Source organism: Schistocerca serialis, chromosome 7, assembly GCF_023864345.2.
Source record: "Schistocerca serialis cubense isolate TAMUIC-IGC-003099 chromosome 7, iqSchSeri2.2, whole genome shotgun sequence".
NCBI lineage: Eukaryota > Metazoa > Arthropoda > Insecta > Orthoptera > Acrididae > Schistocerca > Schistocerca serialis.
In genome coordinates, this window is record NC_064644.1 from 33,312,170 (window position 1) to 33,329,248 (window position 17,079).

General features: G+C 44.2%; 1 protein-coding gene across 1 annotated transcript in view; it reads left to right on the plus strand.

Moving 5' to 3' along the window:
* Positions 1-17,079, plus strand: part of LOC126412369 (hemocyte protein-glutamine gamma-glutamyltransferase-like) — a 389,080-nt gene that overhangs the window by 129,973 nt on the left and 242,028 nt on the right. Inside the window, exons 6-7 of the mRNA XM_050081937.1 lie at positions 3,912-4,086; positions 12,477-12,737. Coding sequence (XP_049937894.1) covers positions 3,912-4,086; positions 12,477-12,737 — 436 coding nt within the window. The remainder of the gene's footprint in view (positions 1-3,911; positions 4,087-12,476; positions 12,738-17,079) is intronic.

The following is a 17,079-nucleotide window of genomic DNA, read 5'->3' on the forward strand; positions in this document are numbered from 1 at the left end:
TCTTTTTTTTCTTGTTCTATGGCATGTCGGCAGCTCAAAAAATCTGTGAGTCCAACACACTTTCCCCCTGCACCCACGTAATTAAAATATCGGACCAAAATATGCCCCCCCCCCTTCTTATAAATATGAGTTCTCCTGTCTAGAAGATTCCAGACCTTCACCCTCAACGGTACGTATGGTCTCTACTCATCTGTGCCGGCCGGGGTGGCCGAGCGGTTCTAGGCGCTACAGTCTGGAACCGCGCGACCGCTACGGTCGCAGGTTCGAATCCTGTTTCGGGCGGGGATGTGTGTGATGTCCTTAGGTTAGTTAGGTTTAAGTAGTTCTACTTTCTAGGGTACTGATGACCTCAGAAGTTAAGTACCATAGTGCTCAGAACCATTTTCTTCTACTCATCTGTATTTCTCATTCCCACTGTCTCCTCTTTCTTTTGCTCCCAACGCTTCTATCTCATGCCATCTTAGTTTCCCTTTTCTGCCACCGTTTCTCACTGACCATCAAAACTTCCTTGCCGCGAAGGATAGCCGCGCGGTCTCGGACGTCTTACCACGGTTCGCGCGGCTAGCCCCGTCGGAGGTTCGAGTCCTCCACGGGCATGGGTGTGTGTTGTCCTTAGCGAAGTTAGTTTTAAGGTAGACTAAGTAGTGTGTAAGCCTAGGAACCGATAACGCCAGCAGTTTGGTCCCGTAGAACTTACCTGAAATTTCCAATTTCAAAACTTCCTCCCTCCTTTGCTCCCATGTCTATTGTCTTCATCCACCTCTCTTTCTCTTTTACTGTCTCATTCTCTCTCTCACCACCACAGTCTCCTCTCACCTTCTCGCCCTCTGGCTCTGCCTCCTCTCTCTTCCACCTGCACTGTCTCTCTGTTGCTTTCTTCCAGCACAAAAAATCGTGACTATATTCGCACACCAAAATATTTGGTGACGAAGGCAGATTGAGGAGAGAGGCAGCTGCTCCCCAACTTTTCTGTCAGTCTTTTAAAGAGAAACATATTCGCCTTTTTTTGTGCTCTGACAGGAGTATTTTTCCACAGGTTCCCTTCTTTCCCCTGCAACAGAATGGTGCGCTGCGTAGATAAAACAAATTCAACGTGTCAGTAAAACTTTCATAATTTATTTCTGTAATTCGACACGTTTATATGCTTTGATACCTATAAAAAACAAATAACTACGCGTAATATAAGCTTAACAAAAAAATCGTTTGCCTTACATTTTTTTGAATACTTCGCCCATCGGTCGCAATTCATCGAAGACGCCAGACTTACGATGTGCATCTTAAAAGAGTGAAAACGTTATTAGAAATATTTCACTGAATTTCAGTATTTCCAGTTTTACATAATTTTCAACACTAATTTTAAGTTCTTGTGGCATGTTAAGCCACTTTTTAGGCCATTTATTTCACTGTAATACCGCTGCAGGCATATTCCTGCAGGCGTGAAGTGCCCATTATACGAAGACAAGCGCTCCATGAAGTTTTATTGGTGAAAAAATACTAACTAAAAACATACGCTGGTGATCTCACAGGCCCTTGCAGTAACCCTGCAACCATTTCCATGAGTTTACTACGTCAGTTAAAATGACATTTACGCCTCAGGCGGTATCTTACGTGCATATTTTACGTCAGAAGCACGTCGACTTTGAACCACTGGATAACGGGTAATTATATCGAAAAAAATTTCAAGGTGTCACGAGGACATTATTAGGAACATATGGTAAAAATTTCGACCATTTGCCATGAACAAACATTATGTAAGTGGCCATCCCCACAACTTGTACTTTTGGTACCCAAAAACCGTGGTTTTTCTGTGTTTTAACGTCCATTCACTGCCGGAAATATGTGCAGCTCGAAATTTTATGATAGGCATTTTTATCTCTCTATTATGTGAGCATTCGCTCTGCGAAATCCGAGCGCGCGAATTTTTCTTCACCCTGTACACGCGATTACGAGAGTGTTATCCCACACGTTGTGGCAAGGTTGTACTTGAGCACTAGTGCTGATCGTCAGACAATTTGTAAGCCACTTTACCGTAATAAACCGAATTAGGTGTCTCTTGTTTCATTTACTACTCACTGAATTCGTAATTTATTGTTTTGGAGGCTGTCTAATTAACTCATGTGAGATCATAGGGCCAATTATCATACTTCTAGATTAGAGACAAACTGTCTAGCTTACAATAGCTTCCCCATTTAGTGCCGGCAACTTAATAACAGAACGCAGCATGTCATTCTCAATGGAGAGAAGTCTTCCGAAGTAAGAGTGATTCAGGTGTCCCGCAGGGGAGTGTCATAGGACCGTTCCTATTCACAATATACATAAATGACCTTGTGGATGACATCGGAAGTTCACTGAGGCTTTTTGCAGATGATGCTGTGGTGTATCGAGATGTTCTTACAATGGAAAATTGTACTGAAATACAGGAGGATCTGCAGCGAATTGACGCATGGTGGAGGGAATGACAATTGAATCTCAATGTAGACAAGTGTAATGTGCTGCGAATACATAGAAAGATAGATCCCTTATCATATAGCTACAAAATAGCATGTCAGGAACTGGAAGCGGTTAATTCCATAAATTATCTGGGAGTACGCATTAGGAGTGTTTTAAAATGGAATGATCATGTAAAGTTGATCGTCGGTAAAGCAGATGCCAGACTGAGATTCATGGGAAGAATGCTAAGGAAATGCAATCCGAAAACAAATGAAGTAGGTTACAGTACGCTTGTTCGCCCACTGCTTGAATACTGCTCAGCAGTGTGGAATCCGTACCAGATTGGGTTGATAGAAGGGATAGAGAAGATCCAACGGAGAGCAGCGCGCTTCGTTACAGGTGAAACGTCTCCTTTGAACAATTATACAAGACTGTGCTTAAACTGACACACAATATTTTTTTAGCGCAACGCAATCCGACTTTCAATAACCCCACAAAAGAATGGCCCTGACTAACATTAACCTATACCTTTCACAAATCACTTACCTCACAAAAATCTTCGTTACTCAAGCTACAGCAATACAGCGAGCGCCACTACTGCCAGCTAAATAAAAGATTCAAACTACCGAAGGCACTAACTACTGATATGCATAGTTAGCAAATGAAAGATTTAGATAGAGAACAAACAATGTATTTACCTTAATAGTTATAATATATATGTCAGTTCATAATTTTCCAGTCTTACAAATTTCAAAACTCCGCCATCTCTCTCCCCACATCCACCACTGCTGGCGGCTCACCTCCAACTGCGCAACGCTACGCGCTGTTCACATCCAGCTGCCGCTGCCCAACACTACAATGGCAGACAACAATGCAAACTGGACACAGACTGCACACAGCACAGCCAGTGATTCTCACACAGAGCGCTACGTGGCGTTACCAATAAGAAAACCTAAACAGCCTACTTACACAGGATCATTTAGTAATCGCGAAAGCGTTACGGAGATGATAGATAAACTCCAGTGGAAGACTCCGCAGGAGAGACGCTCAGTAGCTCGGTACGGGCTTTTGTTAAAGTTTCGAGAACATACCTTCACCGAAGAGTCAAGCAGTATATTGCTCACTCCTACGTATATCTCGCGAAGAGACCATGAGGATAAAATCAGAGAGATTAGAGCCCACACAGAAGCATACCGACAATCCTTCTTTCCACGAACAATACGAGACTGGAAGAGAAGGGAGAACCGATAGAGGTACTCAAGGTACCCTCCGCCACACACCTTCAGGTGGCTTGCGGAGTATGGATGTAGATGTAGATAATTTCCTAGGTATTTTGAATTGATCTGCACTGGGGATATTACGTGAATTTGCTGACTGGATGTCGATGCAGTCCCTTCGGCGTTATTTGCCCGCTTACTCGAGTTGTTTTGATACGAGGCCGCACAGTGTCTGGTGAGCGTGGTGTTGGTGTGTGCCGGCAGGTGAACTCCAACGACGACCGCGGCATTCTGGAGGGCCGCTGGGACGGCGACTACGAGGACGGGACGGCACCCGCCGCCTGGACCGGCTCGGTGGCCATCATGCAGCAGTACCTGGACACCGGCGTCGAGGTCAAGTACGGCCAGTGCTGGGTGTTCGCCGGCGTCGCCGCCACCGGTGAGTCTAATCGTCGCCTTGCACCACAGCCAGCTGGTCACTGGCGGTTATCGCTGAAACAACACATTTTCGGTTCCATCGATTTCTTCCATCTCCAGTTTAAAATAATACACAAACTGGTTAGGCTAAGTTCGAAACAGTACAGACTACCTCCACCATCATACCGACACACCACTGTGCGCTCTTCGAATCAGTACTCAGCTTCGCAGCTAGCACCTGGGCACACAGATTGAACCTGGTCACCAAAAAAACATCAGTCAGACGAGGGCAGAGAAGTGTTCTACTTAGGCTCTCTGGAGCCTTGGGGACCACCTCAGTGGATGAACTGTGTGTGATGCTCCGAATATGTACCATAGATATCAAATGGCTCTGAGCACTATGCAACTTAACTTCTGAGGTCATCAGTCGCCTAGAACTTAGAAATAATTAAACCTAACTAACCTAAGGACATCACACACATCCATGCCCGAGGCAGGATTGGAACCTGCGACCGTAGCGGTCGCCCGGTTCCAGACTGTAGTGCCTAGAACCGCACGGCCACTCCAGCGGGCCCATAGATATCACGATCAAATACAGAGCAGCTGCAAGGTATTGCTTAAAAATGGGGAGACTAGATAAGGTAGACACAATAACCGGTGTGCCGATACAGTTGGCGTTTGCATACATAGCATGGTGAGTGGGATGTAAGTGACAAGAAACGTAGACTGACTACCTCCGTGACATAAGGGAGCGGTTGAGAATGAAACATATCTATCCCATCCGCAGTATGGTAATTTCTTATACGGACATGGACCTTATCCCACGCACTTAAACCGCGTGAATCTGAGCAGACACCTACATGTACTGGTGGTGCAAGTGGGAAATAAGGCTCCCCAGAACACACACTATTTTTCTGCGTGCAATACGTGAACAATAAACATACACTACATTTAGACTACATAGAAATAGAGATAGATATACTCGTTTACACGGCAATAAGAAATGAAGAAGAATGTGCACAATTAAACGTAGACATGCGTTTATGCAACGTAACAAGAATGTCCATAAAGTGACAATCTGCCCACAGTCACAGAGACGATAGTGACAATAAGGAGGAACAGGAGGTGTGTTAGTCAATAAGCATAAGGTGCTGGTGATCATCTTTTTATGTTCTTCTTTAAAAAAAATTATTTATATTTCACCCTGAAATTATTGTTATTTTGAAAAGTATTATCCTCTGTAAATGTTGTTGATAAAACCAAAGAAAAGAAAACTGCAATAAAAACCAAAATTATAAGATGTACCACCTGTTTTAAAAATGCAGGTAACAGGTCTATAATGTGGCAATAAATAAATAATCTCCAGTTTAACCTGGCTATCAAAACTGCTCAGAATAAACGGTTTCTGAAATAACCGATTTTCGGTTTTTTATTCCTGTTACTTTCTGTAGTAACCATAGAAATCGAAGAAAGGTTGGAACATTTTCACTCTCTGAGTTTCAAGATACATAGCATCAAAATATTAAGTGAAATATGCAAATAAAATTTAGTACGCCCACCATTCATTGCTTTTCTCGAAATGTGCTAGGCGTCTGACTACGATTCAAAATCACCAATATTCTCCTACTGAGTAATTTTTTGAAGCTCTGCTGAAAAATCATGCTGTAATCGGGGATCATACCACTATCTGGACATTACGAATAGACAGTCCTAAAAGGCGAAAACCGTAGCTGAAAAATTCTTTTTCTAGAGTTAATTTGTCCGTATTTAGGGCTACAAGCAGGTGAAGTGATTCTATGTAGACACAGGCAGCAGAACAGCTGCTTTCTATTTTCATTGTAAACTATGAGTGAACCGTTAGGTTTTACGTCTTCTGCTTGTATTATATTACAAGTCGGTTGTGGCTCGTCCCATTTTAATTTTTTAAAGAAAATGGACCATTTTACGTCACTGATCTCGCACTTCGTTACACACTTCCACACTGGGTATGGTGCCATTCTGTAAGACAACTGACGTCCGACGATGCCAGTGACAAACTACCACATAGACATCACTCGCCAAGTCTTTCACGCTGCATGTACACGTCTACCACCTAACAGGCCACACCACGTGCTAACAGATACATTAGTGTCTGAGAAATGCTGTAACAGTTCTTATGCCATGTGTTTGTTGCTCGCTTCTGTCGGTATTGTTATTAGAATAATTTTGTACAATAGCGCAGTACTTCAAAGCAATGGAAATTTTACGACTAAAAATTACTCATTCTTTAAAAAGGACTTACTTAAAAATGAAAAATTTTAGAGCTACTGCTATGGGTAATTGATACTGTGGTTTTTTTATCCGGTTTTTAGTAAAAAATAAAAACACCAGTTATAACCGAGACTAAACAAATAGCGGAAAATACCGGTTATGCAGAACTAAATTACCGGTACAGGTCTTAACCGGTCGTTTTTCCCCATCCCCAGTTACTGGCCGGCTCCTCTACACTGCCCCGTATAAAACGGCAACCAACGACAGCCACTTATGGGGGAACGACAGGCTGACGGACGAAACTACTGCTCAAATTCAGGACCTTTTTTCTTCCATACTGGAATGTAGTAGACAAAAGGGGTTTGCTGCAATGAATAAAGCATACATCATAGTTTTATTGGTATTTTTATTGAAAAATATTAATGTCTTCCAATGAAATGAACAGCCTTAGCTGCTTACAGGCGTTGACATACGTCAAGGGGGACAGATGAAAATGTGTGCCCCGACCGGGACTCGAACCCGGGATCCCCTGCTTATATGGCAGACGCTCTATCGATCTGAGAGATAATGGGCGGGGGCACTACGAATGTAGTGCGGGACAATACGCTGAGAATGTGGGTTTCGCGGGAGGCGTGCCAGAGATAAACCCCTGCAGTCGCGGTATCCCCTGTGTCCTCGGTGGCTCAGATGGACTACATCACCACACCCTTCGCCGGCATCGACACTATCGGGCCACTTTCGCGAACTATTTACAGAGCAATTTCACCAACCCACCTCAAAGCTGGAATCTCAACGAACCGTGCCAGCCAAGACTGGACGATCTCACGCTCCCCTTCAATGGTCAATGATAGAATGCATTTTGTTCTGATGGCGCGCCAAAGTGGAGCATGGCGCGGAAAGTATTCCTATTTTATTTCACTTCTCTTTTCTCCTCCTCTTCTAAGTTTTTTTTTCCTCCTTACACATGTTTATCCTTTTCACACATAGCTCTCTATCTGCAGCCTATTTGTTTTCTTTCTCTTGTGCTCCCAAAAAAAGAAAAAAAGAAAAAAAAACAATTGCTGCTGATGGTGAGACTGTATACTCATTTATGTTATCAAAAAACATAAAAATACAAAAGAAGGCCGTTGCGGAAATATAGCTACCTTTTATGTTTTACGTTTCCAAAGGATCTTGTGTTATTTTATGAAGAACGTCGTCTTTTATTTTCATACCCAAGTGGTTTTTATTTGTTTTTCTAAAAAAAAAAAAAAAGATGGATAGAGCGTCTGCTACGTAAGCAGGAGATCCCGGGTTCGAGTCGCGGTCGGGGCACACATTTTCATCTGTTCCCGTTGACGTATGTCAACGCCTGTAAGCAGCTAAGGCTGTTCATTTCTTTGTAATTTCATTCTAACGAGCTGCATGGTCACCGATAGTATCTGTTCTTTCGGACATGTCCGAAAGAACAGATACCATCTTAGTATATGTTAATATCTTAACTGTGTAACTGTGATTTTTCCCGAGGCAGCTCTGAAAGGAGCTAGATCGACGATTGCCGCTATAACTCCGGTTGTGGTCATTCGAAACATGAATTTAACATATCACCCTCATCTTTACAGATGTACTCGTAATTTTAGTTCACCGAAAAAGAACCTGCAAAAAAAAAAGCGAAATTATACATATTTGAAGAAAATAGCCATTTTTGGAGCCCTTCTTTTTGGCCGAAAACAATACTAACAACATAAAAAAAATCGGTTACGGTGAAATGAGGAGAGTTCAATTTGTTTCAAGGGGGGCCAAAAGTAATTAAAATCGGAAGAAAATTGTAGCCTGGGTGACGGCAACCATGCCTAAAACTATGGTTTTGAGAAAGACTTCTTTAAAGTTTGACAGGTATTTATCGTATAAAAAAAGGACAAAGGTGGAACCTTACGGAAATCATCGATGCCTGGTACATAATAACTATCGCCCCGTCTAGAAGATGTCCAGTCTCTGCTAATTTTACCTGATAAGCCCTCATTTTCGTCCTCAAAGTCCTTCTCGTCGCTAAACGCTTCGCCACTGGCGTCTCTATCTTCATAGAATCGGCGCATTTAATCGCCGATTTTGATTTGAACGGCATTTGCCACGTGCATTACATGTGAAAAATATCAAACAAATTTGGTTTTCCCTTTACGCCGAACAGTAAAACCACTCATCTCGGAATGACGCCGACTGACGCTAACTCAGCCACGGAACAGTTGACTGAGCGTCTACCAGGGGGCGCACATGAGAAAAGTGAAAGTCTACTATGTGTTCGAGACATTGGTAAACATTTGCACCATTTGAATGAGCCCTAAACATCTCACAGACGCAATAAAGGGAGCGTGGGCGGGAAACTTTCTAACGCCGAGGCGTGCCGTGAACGCTCGCCCTCAAACGCTCACACAATCGTTACTTTTTGGAGTTCGCGCGTAATACTTTGGGGAACAATTCTTCAGTGTATGTACATTGGCTAGTGCTGGCGTAGCAGACATGATGCCGCTACCACGTGGCCAAGTAGCTCCCCAGGTGGCATAAAGTGGCTGAGTGCACCCGGTTCCAGTTCTCCCGCCAGGGATAACTGCGTGGCAGAACCGGGAATCGTACCCGGCTCCTCCGCATCGCACTCAGGCACGCTGACTACACAGCTACACAAAACGACGCCTCAACCCTGACACGTTCGTTTCTCATCTGGTACTGCCTTGTGGCACCCATGGATCAGTAACGTACAGAATTATCTTCCCTACCCCATGCAGCATTTCTTCATATGTTTTTGCGCTAATGAACATTCTTTTAGAAGCTCTGCCAGAATCACGAGACAATAAAGTTTCAGTTGGGTTCTTTCTTGACACCGACAGCATTAGTTCCTGCTCGCGAATGTACGATCACCTCGTCATCTGAACTAGTAAAAGAGCAGACGCATTTAAACTTTATAGTTTCGCGGTCTAGCTGGTTTTTCGTGATGACGATACCGCTAGTCTGAGTTCTCCGTTTAGTTACTATGTTTTCTTGATGTTTATACCGAAGCCGCTATTTTCGATTCTCCAGGTCAGGTTCCGATTTTCGAGTATTTCGTAGGATCAGTCAACCAGCATGTCTCAAAAGACTGTGGCCATAATTTTCAGCTCGGATACCGATATTCTGACATTTTCTTGATGGGAGGGCTCCTTGACATTAATGCTTCGTTCATCTAGAGTGTCACAGGATGCAACCACTTTTCATCTTCTGTGCTACTTCCATGACCAACTGGCAAGAACGATTCTCAAAACGTAAAAAAATACGAATTTTATATCCTGCAAGTAAATGCAAGGACCTTTCTGGTGAATGTGATCTGCGGGCTGAATGCCCAACTAAGAAACAATACTTTGGCTGAAGGCCGAATTACAGCAAGAACAAATGATTTCCGGATCAACGCCCAGGCAACAGAATAACTCTTCGCACAAGCGCAATTCTAATAATAACAATAGTTACTACATGAACGAATTAGTTCTGGCGGAAGGGCGATATTAAAAAGTACTTAAACCAAATTAAATTAGGCTGCCCACAGCCAACGTAATCGTGTGTAGTAACAAGTAGGTCCGTTGCTGGACTTAAACACCACTGACTGATGAAAACGGAGTCCTTCGCGACGGTAATGTTGTATAAAACATTCTCGGGCTTTTTGTCGCGTCAGTTCAGGGTAAGACCTCGAGCTTTCGATGTTTACCCCCATCATCTTCGTCAATAACAACTCACAGTACACGGATCACTGATGGTCGAGGCCCACAATGGGTGAGAGGATTTAAAGTTAGGCTCAAAAAATGGTTCAAAAGGCTCTGAGCACTATGGGACTTAACTGCGGAGGTCATCAGTCCCCTAGAACTTAGAACTACTTAAACCTAGCTAACCTAAGGACATCACACACATCCATGCCCGAGGCAGGATTCGAACCTGCGATAGTTGCGGTCGCCCGGTTCCAGACTGAAGCGCCTAGAACCGCTCGGCCACCCCTGCTGGCTAGAGTTCGGTGTAGCCAAAGTTAAGAACCAGTATTAATCACACGTCCAAATTGTTGGCGTCATAGACCGTACGTCAACTGGTAATGGTCCGGAGCCTTGCCTTATCAGTTTCCTGGCACGAAATCGATACCTGATTTCGTGATATTACACTCGCTCTATAAACTGCGATTAGTTGGCGACGAATGGCTGCTTGGCACTTCATTTTATACACAAAAAACTTATTACACTTCACACGTCAATCTCCGATTGTGTATCCGTCAAAGCCTACCGGCGGCGTTCGAAATCACTGATCGTCTCTTGTATCTAGACATGGAGCTGATTTCGCACGGGATATTTGTATCAGACTTCTTGCTACCTTCCTTATACAACCACCCTCGCACTTCTGATTCACCACGTAATCTACCGGGTGATCAAAAAGTCAGTATAAATTTGAAAACTGAAAAAATCACGTAATAATGTAGATAGAGTGGTACAAATTGACACACATGCTTGGAATGACATGGGGTTTTATTAGAACCAAAAAAATACCAAAGTTCAAAAAATGTCCGACAGATGGCGCTTCATCTGATCAGAATAGCAATAATTAGCATAACAAAGTATGACAAAGCAAAGATGATGTTCTTTACAGGAAATGCTCAATATGTCCACCATCATTCCTCAACAATAGCAGTAGTCGAGGAAAAATGTTGTGAACAACACTGTAAAGCATGTCCGGAGTTACGGTGAGGCATTGGCATCGGATGTTGTCTTTCAGCAACACAAGAGATGTCGGTCGATCACGATACACTTGCGACTTCAGGTAACCCCAAAGCCAATAATCGCACTGACTGAGGTCTGGGGAAGTGAACATTCACGCGTCTAGCAATATGGGGTGGAGTGCCATCCTGCATAAATATCGTACGTTCCAGCAGGTGTTTATCAGCCAGGCTGGGGATGATGCGATTCTGTAACATATCGGCGTACCTCTCACCCGTCACGGTAGCAATTACAAAACCAGAATCACGCATTTCCTCGAAGAAAAAAGGCCCGATAACGGTATATGTGGTAAATCCAATCTATACCGTGACTTTCTCGTCGTGCAATGGAGTTTCCACGACAGTTCTAGGATTTTCGGTAGCCCAAATTCTGCAGTTGTGGGCGTTGACAGACCCTCGGAGCGTGAAATGAGCTTCGTCGGTCCACAACACGTTACTCAACCAATCTTTTGAACCGCCCACACCGCAAATGCCCTCCGCTTCTCTAAATCGCCAGGTAACAGTTCATGATGCCGATGGATTTTGTACGGATAGCACCGGAGGGTACTCCTCAGTGCCAACTAAACTGTAGTGCATGGATTGCCGGTGCGAGGTGCGACTGCACGAGCACTGACTTCCCCGTGCGTAGACGAACCCGCTACGGTCTCCATTTCTTCCTACACTGTCTCAGCAGCATTACGCCTTGTGCTCGGTCGGCCACTACGGGGTCTATCGTCTAAACAACCCGTGGCTTCGAACTTCGAAATCATTCTGGCCACAGCTGCATTTGTCAACGGACCTTTACCCGTTTCGAATCCCCTACCTAAGGTGATAGGATCGTAACGTTGAATTAGCACATTCCCCATTCTGATAATACAGCTTCACTAAAAGCGCCGCCGGCCGCAGTGGCCGTGCAGTCCGGAACCGCGGGACTGCTACGGTCGCAGGTTCGAACCCTGCCTCGGGCATGGGTGTGTGTGATGTCCTTAGGTTCGTTAGGTTTAAGTAGTTCTAAGTTCTAGGGGACTTATGACCTAAGATGTTGAGTCCCATAGTGCTCAGAGCCATTTTTGAACTAAAAGCGCCTTTTCAGGTAACGTCAACATGCTGCGACTGCTGTGGCATCTGATTCTCTCTCTCATTACAGCTCCTTTTATACACCATTGTCATGAGCAGTCACTGACGTTTTGCTATCCAGCGCCGTCTGTCGGACATTTTGTGAACTTTTTTTTTATCTAATAAAACCCCATGTCATTCCAAACATGTGTGTCAATTTTTACCTCTCTATCTACATTTTTCCGTGGTTTACTAAGTTTTCAAATTTATACCGACTTTTTGACCACCTGGTACCTGCTTCGAACGTGCGGAGGACGTGCTACGCCCGCTGCCGCATCACGCACTGATAGTGTCCCTTTGGTCTTCGGCAGTGTGCCGCGCCCTCGGCATACCGGCGCGAGTCGTGTCCAACCTGGTCTCCGCGCACGACGCCAACGAGTCGCTGACCATCGACCGCTACTACGACGCGGAGAACAACGAGATGGACGAAGACCCCAACAACCCCAACTTCGACATGGACTCGGTGTGGAACTATCATGTGTGGACCGACGTGTGGATGGCTCGTCCGGACCTGCCCAAGGGCTACGGCGGCTGGCAGGCGATCGACCCCACCCCGCAGGAACTCAGCACTGGTGAGTAACCCCCAAGAGTACTTGGTTAAAGCTCGTTCACACATTTTAAGTACCATCAAGTGTGTTACTAATCAGCGGTAACAGGATTTTTTAGTAATAGCTCTTACTCAGTGAAATGTGTAATAAAAAATAGAAATGTTATTTGTAACTGGATGTAGATGAGGATGAAATGGGAGATACGAAACTGCGTGAAGGGTTTGACAGAGCACTGAATGACCTGAGTCGAAACAAGGCCCCGGCAGTAGACAACATTCCATTAGAACTACTGATGGCCTTCGGAGAGCTAGTCGTGACAAAACTCTACCATCTGGTGAGCAAGATGTATGAGACAGGAGATAAACCCTCAGACTTCAAGAAGAATATAATAATTCCAATCCCAAAGAAAGCAGGTGTTGACAGATGTGAAAATTACCGAACTATCAGTTTAATAAGTCACAGCTGCAAAATACTAACGCGAATCCTTTACGGACGAAGGAAAAACTGGTAGAAGTCGACCTCGGGGATGATCAGTTTGGATTCCGTAGAAATATCGGAACATGTGAGGCAATACTGACCCTATGACTTATCATAGAAGCTAGATTAAGGAAAGGCAAACCTACATTTCTAGCATTTGTAGACTTAGAGAAAGCTTTTGACAATGTTGGTTGGAATACTCTCTTTCAAATTTTGAAGATGGCAGGGGTAACATACAGGGAGCGAAAGGCTATTTACAATTTGTACAGAAACCAGATGGCAGTTATAAGAGTCGAGGGGCATGAAAGCGAAGCAGTGGTTGGGAAGGGAGTGAGACAGGGTTGTAGCCTCTCCCCGATTTATTCAATTTATATTGAGCAAGCAGTAAAGTTCGGAGTAGGTATTAAAATCCATGGAGAAGAAATAAAAACTTTGAGGTTCGCCGATGATATTGTAATTCTGTCAGAGACAGCAAAGGACTTGGAAGAGCAGTTGAACAGAATGGACGGTGTGTTGAAGGGGGGATATAAGATGAACATCAACAAAGGCAAAACGAAGAGAATGGAATGTAGTCGAATTAAATTGGGTGATGCTGCGGGAATTAGATTAGGAAATGAGACGCTTAAAGTAGTAAATGAGTTTTGCTATTTGGGGAGCAAAATAACTGATGATGGTCGAAGTAGAGAGGATATAAAATGTAGACTGGCAATGGAAAGGAAAGCGTTTCTGTAGAAGAGAAATTTGTTAACATCGAATATAGATTTAACTGTCAGGAAGTCGTTCCTGAAAGTATTTGATGTAGTGTAGCCATGTATGGAAGTGAAACATGGACGATAAATAGTTTGGACAAGAAGAGAATAGAAGCTTTCGAAATGTGGTGCTACAGAAGAATGCTGAAGATTAGACGGGTAGATCACATAACTAATGAGGAGGTAATTGAATAGAATTAGGGCGAAGGGGAGTTTGTGGCACAACTTGACAAGAAGAAGGGACCGGTTGGTAGGACATGTTCTGAGACATCAAGGGATCACCAATATAGCTTTGGAGGGCAGTGTGGAGGCTAAAAATCGTAGAGGGAGACCAAGAGATGAATACACTAAGCAGATTCAGAAGGATGTAGGTTGCAGTAGGTACTGGGAGATGAAGCAGCTTGCACAGGATAGAGTAGCATGGAGAGCTGCTTCAAACCAGTCTCAGGACTGAAGACCACAACAACAACATTTGTAACTATCGTTAATTGTTGTCTAAGTTGCCGGTTCCAATTGTTTAGACAATTATCTTCCATCTTACACCTACCACCTTGCTGGTATAACTTGAGAATGTCAGACGATATTCACTTCTCCCCGAGAATAATAAATCATTTGTTCTGTTTTTTTATAATATTCACTTCATGTAGCTGTATTTAATGTTTTTCACCAATCGCAGTCATTTTCGAAGTGCTCAAGAGCTAATCTCACGTGGTGACTATCGACACTCGAAAATTACACGAGTATCATTTCACAAACAAGTGTGGCTCCATCTTAACTGCTAACATCAACTAAAATCCAGAGTAAAATTTTCACTCTGCAGCGTAGTGTACCCTGATATTAAATGTCCGGGCGGATTAAAACTGTCTGCCGGACCGAGGCTCGAATTCGGGACATTTGCCTTTCGCGGGAAATTGCTCTACCGACTGAGTTACCCAAGCACGACTCACGACCCGTCCCCACAGATTCGCTTCCACCAGCGCCTCATCTCTTACCTTCGAAACATCGCAGAAAATCTCCTGCAAAACTTGCAGGACTGTAACTTCGGGGGAAACTATACTGCGGACAGGGCTTGGTCACAGCCTAGGCATGTTTCCTGAATTGTGTCAGCGCACACTTCGTTGCAGAGTGAAAAATTCATTCTGTAAACATTTCCCAGGCCGTAGTAACGCTATGTCTCGTCAATCTCTTTTCTTCTAGTAGTGCTAGTCCTGCAGATTTCGGAGGAGTATTTCTGTGGAGATGAGGTACTGGCTGAAGTAAAGCTGCGAGGAGGGGTCGTGAATCGTGGTTGGGTAGCTCAGTCGGTACAGCACTTGACCGCAAACGGGAAAGGTCGTGGGTTGGAGCCTCGGTCGGGCACACCGTTTGAATATGCCAGGAAGCTTTGTCGACTAAAACACCAGTTCGATCAGTAGTCGAGCGGTAAGAGTAGTCTTCATGCAATGGAGGACTGAGAACAGCACGACTACTGTTCACTCCATTTTTTAACTACTTTTTAAATTTATTTTCAATAGGCCTTCATAGTTTCTGAGATGCAGCTCAAAGCTACATAGCTTGTAACAAACGAAACATCATTGTTCGTAGGAGTTACAGCAATCTGTCGGTTTTTGAGCATGGACATCCCTATCTCTAGCTTCACCTAACCGCCTCAGAAACCATCCCAAGAAAAATCTATCTTCTAACGGTTCAGAACCATCATAAAGGAGCAGCTTTAGACTCCAACTGACGGTAATGAAACGGCCAATCTGTGTTCACACGAAACCATGGGCAGGTGCTGTTTTACAGGCATCCATACAATAAGTTTGAATCCAATATCGATTTTGGCCAGACGTACCAACAGTAGAGCACAGTGTACCGCAGTTTCTCGCTGAGTAATGTGACACAATTTGAAGACAATGAACGTGTACTCCGGCGAACAGGGACCGTCCAGATTTAGGATTCTCCGTGGTTTCTCGAAATTGCTAAAGGTACAAATTGGGTGTTTCCTTTGACAGACATGAGACAGCTCTACTTCACCGTCCTTCTAGAGCCGGAACTAATGCTTCGTCTGTAATGACGTCATTGTCGCCGGGGCGTTGGAACCCAAGCTTCCTTCTTTTCCCAGGTCCACAGGCTGTTTCCATGTATTGATATTCCAGTACTCTTGTTGGTGATGATTCTTTCCTTGGATTTGGCGAGTCACTGCCAAGAACGATTAGATGTTACCCGTCTCACATATTGCTGTTGCCATTATCCAATCATTAACTTCATACGAGAGGTTGGGTTGTCTACATACCACGTCAGGTGTCAAAGCTCCCAAGGTGGCCAGAGAGGCCCAGAAGAGGCCTCAAATTCTAACAAATTCCGGCACTTCAAACGACTGCCCCCAATATTTATCAAGTCTCATGTGCAGGCCAGAGTTCTCAACGAGTGTGTTAAGTGATCACCTAGCGTTTATGCGCATCGCTCTTCTGAGCATATTCTCGTTACAGAACTACACATGTATGGTAGTCCACAGGCATATTTGGTAGTGAACGGCAGTCGGTTTACCCAGGGTCTCAGTTGCTATTAAATCTCACACACGTAGGGTACAACATCTCAAACAATAGCCGAAGATAGACTCTTACCTGAGTTACCTTCTTATGCTATCTGAATACTCCAAGCTCGACATACACACATTTTGTCCCGTATCTTTACACATATAATTTCTGAACATAGCAAACGATGCTTCTACAATGACGTATATCGGAATAGTGCTGCTTTTGGAGTGAATTACGGTCGCCACTGCCCCCCTCCCCCGCTCCACCCTGAAGCGATGGATGTGCACCAAATTATTTGAAACCTGTGCTAGGCGTTCTTTTGTATCAGTTAGGCCCCACAGATGTGGCAGTGCGTCGGCGCTCATGCGTTGCGTGCAACCCGTCATCTACTTCGTACGAAAGGGGGGAGGGGCTAGGCTCAGAAAAATTAGTTCCCGATTTGCTTCTAAAATATCTTTCCCCGCTTAGAAACACTCTCTCTTACGTTTTTCTTGCTGAAAATCAATCCGTCAATTTAATGTGGTAGATACAAACAATCCAGATGCAGCACAGCTAGGTAGCAGTCTGCTAGTTCAGTGACGTCGTCCCACGGCAGTGAAAATTCTGTCTAGACGTTTGTTT